At 40.8% G+C, this 11,496-nt stretch overlaps 1 protein-coding gene across 1 annotated transcript; it reads left to right on the top strand.

Moving 5' to 3' along the window:
- Positions 1–7,080: 7,080 nt before the first annotated feature.
- LOC131646641 (uncharacterized) lies at positions 7,081–9,886 on the top strand. Its single transcript, XM_058916627.1, has 4 exons — positions 7,081–7,764; positions 7,861–8,013; positions 8,736–9,551; positions 9,662–9,886. The coding sequence occupies exons 1-4, from the start codon at positions 7,081–7,083 to the stop codon at positions 9,884–9,886; spliced, it is 1,878 nt and encodes a 625-aa protein (XP_058772610.1).
- Positions 9,887–11,496: the final 1,610 nt, after the last annotated feature.

Raw genomic sequence — 11,496 nt, 5'->3', positions numbered from 1 at the left:
AGTCTCTCATCATTGCTAAGCTGCAAATCCTAATTTAGGGTGAGAGAGGTTATTTGTTATTCTTGTAAACTTGTAATCTTGTTTTAAGAGAAAGTAAAAGAATAGCAGTTATAACCAATTCTTGTGTTCTTATTCTCTTCCCTAATTCCCTATTATACTTTGTTATTGGTATCGTTTTTCACAACAAATTGGTGCGGTGAGCGTGGAGAAGATGCCTTCAACAAAGTATGAGATTGAAAAGTTCACCGGAGTGAATGATTTCGGTCTGTGGCGCTTGAAGATGAAAGCCCTACTGGTTCAGCAGGGTTGTTTGGAAGCGTTGAAGGGAGAGGCAGCCATGAATGCTGCATTAACGGCAGCGGAGAAGACAACTATGATCGAGAAAGCACACAGCGCAATTCTGTTGAGCCTTGGTGATAAGGTTCTCCGGCAGGTATCAAAGGAGACGACGGCATCAGGGTTATGGGTGAAACTTGAAAGTTTGTACATGACCAAATCGCTGGTAAATCGACTCTACCTGAAGCAAGCTTTGTATTCATTCAAGATGATTGAAGACAAAGTATTGGCTGAGCAGTTGGATATGTTCAACAAGCTGATTCTTGATCTTGAAAATATTGATGTGAAAATCGATGATGAAGATCAAGCGCTGTTACTATTGTGTTCTTTGCCTCGATCACATGCTCACTTCAAAGAAACTCTCTTGTATGGAAGGGAGTCCCTGACGTTTGAAGAAGTTCAATCAGCCTTGTAATCTAAGGACTTGAATGAACGAAAGGAGCATAAACCTTCGACTGTTGGCGAAGGTTTGGCCGTTAAAGGAAAACTCTTACGAAAGGATGGTAAGTTCGACAAGAAGAAAGGCAAAAGCCAGTCGAAGACTTATAGTGGCGAAGCATCTGGCATTCGATGCTACCATTGTAAGAAGGAGGGTCACACAAGAAAGGTGTGCCCTGAACGCTTGAAATATCATGGAGGTAAGGATAATGGCAACGCTGCCATTGTTCAAGATGATTTCGAATCATCTGATGTTCTTGTGGTTTCAAGCAGTGACTCTAAGAAGGAGTGGATTATGGATTCAGGTTGTACTTGGCACATGACTCCAAACAAAGACTTGTTCGAGGAATTATGTGATCAAGATGGTGGATCAGTATTGCTGGGAAACAACAAGGCTTGCAAGATTGCAGGTGTTGGATCTGTGAGATTCAAGCTCCATGATGAGTCAATAAGGTTGTTGACTGAAGTCAGGTATGTTCCTGATTTGAAGAGAAATCTGCTTTCTCTTGGTGAATTCGACAAGAAAGGATATGTTTTCCAAGGAGAGAAAAGTATCCTAAGAGTCATGAAGGGTTCGAAGGAAGTCTTGAGAGGCGTGAAGAAACAAGGCTTGTATACCCTTGAGGCTGAAGTTGTAAGTGGTTCGACAAATGTTGCATCCACGAAACCTTTGTCGAAAACAGAAATCTGGCACATGAGATTGGGCCATGTCAGTGAAAGGGGTCTGGTCGAATTAGGGAAACAAAATCTGCTTGGTGGAGACAAAGTCGAAAAGCTGAAGTTTTGTGAACCCTGTGTACTTGGAAAATCTTGCAGAGTGAAGTTCAACAAAGGCAAACAAAGAACACATGGATCCCTTGATTACATCCATGCTGATCTTTGGGGGCCTGCAAGGTGTGCATCACATTCAGGAGCAAGGTATTTTCTATCCATAGTAGATGATTATTCCAGAAAATTATGGGTATTCATCCAGAAGACTAAGGATGAAACTTTTGAGAATTTCAAAAGTTGGAAGACTCTGGTTGAAAATCAGACAGGCAGGAAGGTTAAGAGGTTGAGAACCGACAATGGCCTTGAATTTTGCAATGAGGCATTCGACAGCTTTTGTGCTGCCTTTGGTATTGCAAGGCACAGAACTACTGCAGGTACTCCACAGCAAAATGGTTTGGCTGAAAGATTTAATCGAACTATTTTGGAGAGAGTCAGATGCATGTTGACTAGTGCGGGGTTAAAGAATGTGTTCTGGGCTGAGGCTGTTTCGACAGCAACATATCTGATAAACAGATGTCCTTCGACAGCGTTAGATATGAAGACACCTGAAGAAGTTTGGTCGGGACATCCACCAGATCTCGACAAACTGAGAGTATTTGGCTGTGTAGCCTATGCTCACATTAGGCAAGACAAGGTCGAACCTAGAGCTCTGAAATGCATGTTCATGGGATACCCTGAAGGAGTCAAAGCTTATAGGCTATGGTGCCTAGAGCCAGGTCACAGGAGGTGTATCACCAGTCGAGATGTAGTTTTCAATGAAGCTGAAATGGCTTTTAAGAAAACTGATGATGTTGGTCGAAGTACAGAAACATCTGACGAAGAGCTGGAACAGGTAGAAATTCCTGTTGAGGTGGAGCATGTTGATGCTGAATTGCATATCCCAGATGAAGTCGAAGAAGAAGCAGAAGATGCTGAAGTTGAGGAAACTGACGATGACTACCTATTGTCGAGAGATAGGTCGAGAAGAGTCATCAAGCCACCTCAGAGACTTGGATATGCAGATCTTATAGCTTATGCCTTAATCTCTGCAAGTGAGGTTCTAGACGAAGAACCTAGAGACTATAAGGAAGTTATGAGGAGTCGAAATAAGACTGAATGGCTGAAGGCCATGGATGATGAGATGAAATCTCTTCATGATAATCATACTTGGGAACTGATCAAGAAACCTGTTGGGGCAAGGTTAGTCAGCTGTAAATGGATTTTCAAAGTTAAGGAAGGAATTGAAGGAGTGACGTCGAAAAGATACAAGGCAAGGTTAGTTGCAAGGGGTTTCACTCAGAAAGAAGGTGTCGACTTCAATGATGTGTTTTCTCCTGTTGTGAAGCATAGGTCCATTCGAATGTTGCTTGCCATGGTGGCACAGTTCGATCTTGAACTGGAACAGATGGATGTGAAGACTGCGTTCTTGTATGGTGATTTAGATGAAACGATCCTGATGAGGCAACCTGAAGGGTATGTCGAAAAGGGGAAGGAAGATTATGTGTGCAAGTTAAAGAGATTTTTGTATGGGCTGAAACAATCTCCTCGACAGTGGAATAGGAGATTCGACAAGTTCATGGCACGCATAAGTTTCATTAGAAGTCAGTTCGACCACTGTGTTTACTTCAGATTTCGACCTGGTAATTCATTTGTTATTTTGTTGCTTTATGTGGATGATATTCTCATAGCAAGCAACAATGTTGAAGATGTGATGAGGGTGAAGGCTGAACTCAATAAGGAGTTCGATATGAAGGATCTGGGAGCTGCTTCCAGGATTCTTGGAATTGACATTCGAAGAGATAGAAAGAAGTCGAAGTTATGCCTATCTCAAGAGGCATATCTACGGAAGATTCTTGAAAAGTTTGGTATGTCGAATTCGAAGCCAGTTGTGACTCCAACAAACCCTCAATTCAAGCTGAGTATTGATCAGTGTCCCAGTACTGATGTCGAAAGAGCCTATATGAATAGCATCCCATATGCTAATATAGTTGGTTCTTTGATGTATGCTATGGTTTGTACTAGACCCGACATAGCATACGCAGTAAGTCTTGTAAGCAGGTACATGGCGAATCCTGGAAAGGCTCACTGGCAAGCATTGAAGTGGATTTTAAGGTACATAAATGGGTCTCTGAATAGAGTCCTAATTTATGGTGGAGCCTTGGTGAAGATAGTAAAGCAGTAATAGAAGGATATGTCGACTCTGATTATGCAGGTTGTATGGATTCCAGAAAATCTATTTCTGGATATGTTTTCACTATGTTTGGCACTGCAATTAGTTGGAAAGCAACACTTCAGAAGGTTGTTGCTCTATCAACCACTGAAGCGGAGTATATTGCCCTAATTGAAGCTGTGAAAGAAGCATTGTGGCTTGAAGGTTTTGCGAAGGAGCTGAAACTTCAAGGTCGAGGTATCACTGTTAAATGTGATAGTCAAAGTGCAATACACCTGTCGAAGAATTCAGCCTATCATGAGCGAACTAAGCACATTGATGTGAGACTGCATTTCGTCAGAGGAGTAATCGAGCGTGGAGAAGTCCAAGTGCTGAAGGTTTCGACTGAAGACAATGCTGCTGATATGATCACCAAGACATTGCCGAGTTGCAAGTTTTTCCACTGTATGCAGTTGATAAAGCTGCATGAAGAAAGCTAGTGTGTTCCCTTGATGTTGTAGAGTTAGATCCAAGGTGGAGATTTGTGAGATTTTGGATCGAACTCTAGTATGGCCGAAGGGTAGCTTCTTGGTTCGACAGGGTTAAGCATGAAGTCGAAGGTTGTTCACATGCTTGTGTCGAAGATGCTAGGGTTGTTAGCATGTTAAATTAGGTTTTAGTGTTTAAACCCTAATTTGTTAAGTTAGCTTGTTTATTAAGTTGACTTGTGTAATGGGCCTTGTGGAAAAAGCCCATTAGTTAGTATGTTAGGTTTTATTATAAATAGCATACTAGTCTCTCATCATTGCTAAGCTGCAAATCCTAATTTAGGGTGAGAGAGGTTATTTGTTATTCTTGTAAACTTGTAATCTTGTTTTAAGAGAAAGTAAAAGAATAGCAGTTATAACCAATTCTTGTGTTCTTATTCTCTTCCCTAATTCCCTATTATACTTTGTTATTGGTATCGTTTTTCACAACAAAAAGGAAACTGGATTTGTCCGAGATGTCCGCAGTTAATTGAAGGTGGACAGTTAGCTGATGCTAGTAGCAGTTGAATTATAATGAAGAATGAAAACAAGAAGAGGCTTTGTTGTGAGGCCATGGTGTGTGAGTAAGGAGTAGTGTCTCTGTTGAATATGATTTATCAAAATTAGTTAAAGAAGCAGCGTGGAGAGCAACATAGGAGAATGGTCTTGTTAGATTAGATACAGCTTTTTTTACTAAATTGATAATTGGTTGATGTTATGAGCTGGCAAAATAATATTGTTGGAGGAAAATAACAAATTTGAAGCAATCAAGGACAGATGGCAAATGATCCTAGTATTGTGGAATCAAAGAGAGGTAAGATGGTGCTAACAGAAAATATTTTGTAGGTCAGCAAATATAATAAGGCATGGTGCAATGAGAAGGAGGCAGCAAGTGATACATTCTCTCCTCCTGTAGTGGCATTTCTTCTAAATGATTTCTTTTCGTTACCATTAATTCTATATTGTTTTCATTTTCCAAAAAGAAATGGAATGACTTAATCAATTTTTCCATAGACATTTCCTTGGTACTTGTTGGAATTAATAAAGCTATAATTGAATTCAATTGTTTCTGTGTTCGTTACAATCTCTTCTAAGTATTGCTACCGTTGACAATGTCATGTTTTGACTTGGAATTGGTAATGTATCAATGGAGTCGTTCATATTAATGGAAGACTTTTCAAGAAACACTAATTTTGTAATTTTTTTTTCATTTTTTATACAATAATTGTTTGTGTTTATAGTCTTTATAGATGCAGTGCTTGCGGGCCTTCCAACCCCACCCTTATTTTATTTTATTTTTTGCAGACATGGTCATTGTTTTAAATCCAGAACAGCAACTATGTCTACCCCGCCCTACACTATTTTTTTGCGGGTCGGACATGCTCGTTTTTCACCCCTACCCCAAATCGGTGATTAAAGGGCCTCACCCGTTATTAGTAGCTAGCCACTCTTAGGGGCGAGGGAAACCCCATTACGTATACCTAGAAGCAGGGACGGGATACCAACCCTTGGCCAATAACAGAACCAAGTGACGTTTAATAAAACTTCAAGCACAATCTGAGAAAGATAAACTATCTCCCAAAGCATCAAACTCGAGATCTAGCACAAACATCATTACAAATTTAAAAAGAAGGTAAGTGTGTGTGTGTGTGTCTCTCTCTCTCTCATTTATGTGATTGAACGCTCATTTATCAGATTTGTCTCTCTTTTATAGAATGACTCGCCCATCTCTAGAGTAACTTGTTTGACGTGGGGGAATGAGAAAGTAATGTGTCTACTATATGTTGTAATGTGGAATGAGTCATGGAGAAGCTAACCACGCTCGCCTACATACCACCAGGAGATTAATTGTTCACTCTGTTGATACTTATAAATATAGTGTTAAGAATATTTGTATACAGAACAGTCCCACATCGACTATATTATGTAATTAGTTGTAATCTCTCTATATATAATAAAGTCTTCGTAGTGCTTTACAAGACACACGGTTTATTCAAATGCCTCTTAGTCTTTCGTATCTTAACATGGTATCTAGAGCCTACTAAGAGGAAATTCTTCGCCGTGTTTTACCCGGTTGACCTACTGTCTTCCGGTGAGAAATTTCCTTCTGCAAACCGTGTCATCACTCCGGTTTGCCTTTTTTTTCGGCGACTATATTGATACTGTTCATCGCGCGTACTATTCATCGATGCGCAATGTTCATCGCCATGCACTGTTCATCGTCGTGGTACTGTTAATCGAACGGAACTGTTCATTGACGTGGTACTGTTCATCGGCGCGGTACTGTTCATCAAAAAAAATTGGCTCAGTTTTGTTCTCTGATCGCAGATCCGCTCTCGGTTTATTCTTCCGCCTCGCAAGAATCTACCCTCCAGTTCAAACAGCCTCGTTCTTGTTAACTTGAAGCTATGGGAGACTGTTACTAAAGTTCTGCTGATCCCATGTGAAAAACTAACAGGATCAGCAAACTATAACATATGGGCTCGTGCTGTCGATATGTGGTTTCACGGTCAGGGATTTGAAGAGCACCTAACCACAAAATTGTCTGTCGTTGCAACCGACAAACTCGCTAAATGAAAGAAAACTGATGCCTCTCTGTGTACTGTGTTGTGGTTTTCCATAGCACCTAACCTCCAAGCTCAGTACCAAGCCTTCTCCACTTGTTATGAGGTATGGGAAAAGGCCAAGAAAGTCTTTCCCAACGACGTTCACTCTCTATACAGTGTCATCCACAAACTCAACACACTGACGTTGGAAAATATGGATGTGCAAGCTTATCTGAGTAAGCTTAATGCCTTGAAAGCAAGTTATGAAACCCTCATGCCTTACGCAAAAGATGCAACAGCTCATGCCGAACAGTAGAGTAAATATTTCATGGTCATGACACTTAAAAGACTACCATCAGAACTAGAATCCGTTCGTAACCAGATTTTATCAGGTACTATTGTTCCTAGCTATGATACAGTTAGTGAACAATTGTTGCGCTTGGCTACACCTCATGAGTTTGGTCTGGTTTCTCCTCTATCTATTGCTGCTCCAACACCAGGTGACACTGCCGCCCTTGCATCTCTTGGAAACAATCAAAATCGCCTTCGAGGAGGGTCATCCAACTCCAAACCTCGTCCTAAGTGTGACCATTGTAATCGGCTTGGGCATACTATCGACCGTTGCTGGAAGCTGCATGGCAGACCTCCACGTCAGGTAAATGCAGCTCAAATTGTTTATCCTGATACTATGCAGACTTCACCTTCACTTCAAAATCCTACGCCAAGCTACGACGATTTTCTCAGGTGGTGTAAGACTAATCAGAACTCTGGTTCCACGACTTCGGTTGCACACATTGGTAATACATCTGTTTGCCTCTCTCAATCATCTCCTCTTGGTCTTTGGGTCCTCGATTCTGGTGCGTCTGATCATGTTACCGGTAATAAAGGTTTTTTCTCTTCCATCTCTACCTCTGGTTTCTTACCTAGTATAAACGCCGCAAATGGTTCTCAAACCCAATCCCAAGGGATTGGTACTGTTCAAATCCTACCATCTCTCTCTATTGCTTCTGTCCTATATGTACCTAATTTTCCGTATAATTTACTGTCAGTCAGTTGTTTAACTCGTGCCCTTAATTGTTCTATCACCTTTACTAATAGTGTTGTTACTTTGCAGGATCGGAGTTCGGGGAAGACGATTGGCGTCGGATGTGAGTCTCAAGGCCTCTACTACTTCTATGCGTCATCCACCACAAGCTCTGCCACAGATTCTCCACTCATTATACATGCGCAGTTAGGTCATCCAGGTCTTCCCAAGCTCCAAAAGATGGTGTCCAGCTTATCTAAATTATCTAGTTTACATTGTGAGTTTTGTCAGTTAGGGAAACATACTCGTAGTCACTTTCCCAATCGAGTCAATAAACGGGCTGCGTCCCCTTTTGCTTTAGTTCACTCCGATGTTTGGGGTCCTTCGCGTACTGAGTCTAACTTTGGGTCTATGTATTTTGTCACTTTTATTGATGATTTTTCACGTTGCACGTGGCTATTTTTAATGAAGAACAGATCAGAATTGTTTTCTATTTTTGAAAAATTTTATCTAGAAATAAGAACCCAATTTGGCTTGTCTATCCGTACCTTAAGAAGTGACAATGCACGCGAATATTTATCTCAACAATTTCAAATTTTATGTCATCCAATGGTATTCTGCACCAAACATGTTGTCCTCATACACCTCAACAAAATGGGGTAGCCGAACGTAAAAATTGGCATCTCGTAGAAACCACTCGGACCCTACTTCTCCATGGTAATATTCCTCTCCGATTTTGGGGGGATGCGGTGCTCACGGCATGTTACCTCATTAATCGCATGCCCTCATCTGTACTTAATAATAAAATCCCTCACTCAATCCTGTTTCCAAACTCTCCTCTTCACCCAATTCCTCCTCGAGTTTTCGGGTCTACGTGTTTTGTACACAATTTCTCCCCTGGTCTTGATAAACTATCAGCTCGATCACTAAAGTGTGTCTTTCTTGGTTATCATTGATCCCAAAAGGGATATCGTTGCTACTCACATACTCTACAACGATACCTCATATCGGCCGATGTTACCTTCTTCGAGTCAATTCCATACTTCGAGTCCAGCCAAGTAACTCCGGAACCCCTTCAGGAAAGTACTCATACACCTCTTTCGGAAGTCTCATTTCCCCTTATCCCCCACCATTCTAGCCTTACGGTTGTCCCTCCCACTACTCGCCCATTTCAAACATATCAGCGTCGCCAACCCACTTTTGTCGTACCTATTCCTGAGGCAGTACCTGTCCCTGAGGTCATTACAGACTCTCCTCCGACGTCTTCGCCAACACCGGATCCGATCCCACAACCTGAGTCAGATCTTTCGATTGCTCTTCAAAAAGGTATACGTCAAACACGAAATCCTTCTCCATATTATATTGATTTATGTTATCATCGTCGTTCTCCTTTGCATTATACTTGCTTGTCTTCTTTGTCTTCTGTTTCTATTCCTAACACTCCAGGTAAAGCATTATCTCACCCTGAGTGGAGGCAAGCAATGATTGACGAAATGTGTGCTCTTCAAAGTAGTGGTACTTGGGAACTGGTTCATCTACCCCTTGGGAAATCGTTAGTAGGTTGTCGTTGGCTTTACGCAGTGAAGGTTGGTCCAGATGGTAAGATTGATCGTTTTAAAGCTCGTTTTGTAGCCAAAGGATACACTCAGATTTTTGGGTTGGATTATAGTGATACTTTCTCGCCTGTAGCCAAGATGGCATCTGTTCGACTTCTTCTAGCCATTGCAGCCATTCGACATTGGCCTCTTCATCAACTTGACATCAAAATGCCTTTTTACATGGTGATCTTGAAGAGGAAGTATATATGTAGCAACCATCTGGGTTTGTTGCTCAGGGGGAGTCCTCACAAATGGTTTGTAGGCTACACAGGTCTCTTTATGGTCTTAAACAGTCTCCGAGAGCTTGGTTTGGCATATTCAGCACTGTAGTACAACAGTTTAGTATGGTTCGTAGTGAAGCTGATCACTCTGTGTTTTATCGTCACTTTGCCCAAGGGTGTATCTATCTTATTGTATATGTGGATGATATTGTGATAACTGGCAATGATCGTCAAGGAATACTCCAGTTGAAACAACATCTCTCGAATCAATTTCAAACAAAAGATCTTGGGAATTGAGGTGGCCCAATCTAAAGATGGTTGGTGATATCCCAGCGGAAATATGTTATGGATATTTTGCAAGAAACAGGGTTGTTGAACGCTAAACCAGTTGATACTCCTATGGATCCAAATGTCAAATTGCTACCCAATCAGGGGGAGCCTCTATCTGATCCAGGAAGGTATAGGAGATTGGTTGGAAAGTTGAATTATCTCACAGTCACTCGTACGGACATCTCTTTTGCAGTTAGTATGGTAAGCCAGTTCTTAAATTCTCCTTGCCAAGAACACATGGATGTTGTTGTCCAAATTCTGAGATACATCAAGTGTGCTCCAGGAAAAGGTCTAGTGTATGAAGATAAAGGACATACTCAGATAGTTGGATACTCTGATGTTGATTGGGCAAGGTCACCCATTGATAGACGATCCACTTCTGGGTATTGTGTACTTGTTGGAGGAAACCTTATATCCTGGAAAAGTAAGAAACAAAATGTAGTTGCAAGATCAAGTGCCGAGGCAGAGTATAGGGCCATGGCAAAGGCAACATGCAAACTCATTTGGTTAAAACAGTTACTCAAAGAACTTCAAATTGAAGAAGCAAGATCAATAACACTTATTTGTGATAATCAAGCTGCATTGCACATTGCTTCAAATCCAGTCTTCCATGTAAGAACCAAACATATTGAGATAGACTGTCACTTTGTCAGAGAGAAGATTGAATCAGGCGAAATTGTTACAAGTTTTGTCAACTCCAATGATCAATTAGCAGATGTATTTACAAAATCCCTGCGAAGTCCCAGAACTAATTATATATGTGGCAAGCTTGGTGCATTTGACTTATATGCTCAAGCTTGAGGGGGAGTGTTGATATTTGTAAATGTAGTGTTAAGAATATTTGTATATAGAATAGTCCCACATCGACTATATTATGTAATTAGCTGTAATCTCTCTATATATAATAAAGTCTCTGTAGTGCTTTACAAGACACACGGTTTATTCAAATGCCTCTTAGTCTTTCGTATCTTAACACACTCCATATATTCTCGGAGGCTCTTGCTACTTCTAAGGGGCCTAGGATCCATGTCCAACTTAGTTATAAATACCCCAACCTTGAAGTTAATAAGATCAATCTCATTCTCACAAAGAAAACCGCATACATAGAGCTCGTCACCCCCTGCGTGCGCTAGCTCTCACTTACACAACATACGTAAAAACCTATGACAACCTTAATCATTAGGGGTTGTCAAATATTATACTTTTAAGCATGTACAATTGACACCCACCGTAGAGCCCGGTAAAACTGACCTGGGCCACCACAACTAAACTTTTCCAAATTTTCTCCCTCATGTTCCACCTTTCTGGCCATCATGGTGAAATCAGTCCAAATAAAAACCTTGCGTTTTTGGTAGATAAATGAAACCTTGTCTATACCCCCATTTTGTTTGGTAAATCACCCAAATAACATAATTAATGCCACAAATAATTCCAAAGAGACCTTATAAAATGAGATAAATAATTTACCGAGAAAATTTCAATATTTTAGCATGGAGGAAGTATAAATAAACTTCCTACTTGGGAATATATCAATAATAATTCTTTCCAAATCATCTTCATTATGCTCTCAAAATATT

Source organism: Vicia villosa, linkage group LG1, assembly GCF_029867415.1.
Source record: "Vicia villosa cultivar HV-30 ecotype Madison, WI linkage group LG1, Vvil1.0, whole genome shotgun sequence".
Taxonomy (NCBI): Eukaryota; Viridiplantae; Streptophyta; class Magnoliopsida; order Fabales; family Fabaceae; genus Vicia; species Vicia villosa.
This window is presented reverse-complemented; position numbering and strand designations above follow the sequence as displayed.

Coding starts and splice junctions, on each gene's coding strand:
- LOC131646641 (XM_058916627.1), top strand. CDS start 7,081: ATGACACTTAAAAGACTACCATCAGAACTAGAATCCGTTCGTAACCAG. Junction 7,765..7,860: donor CTATTGCTTCTGTCCTATAT/GTACCTAATTTT, acceptor GTTACTTTGCAG/GATCGGAGTTCGGGGAAGAC. Junction 9,552..9,661: donor TCAAAATGCCTTTTTACATG/GTGATCTTGAAG, acceptor GGTCTTAAACAG/TCTCCGAGAGCTTGGTTTGG.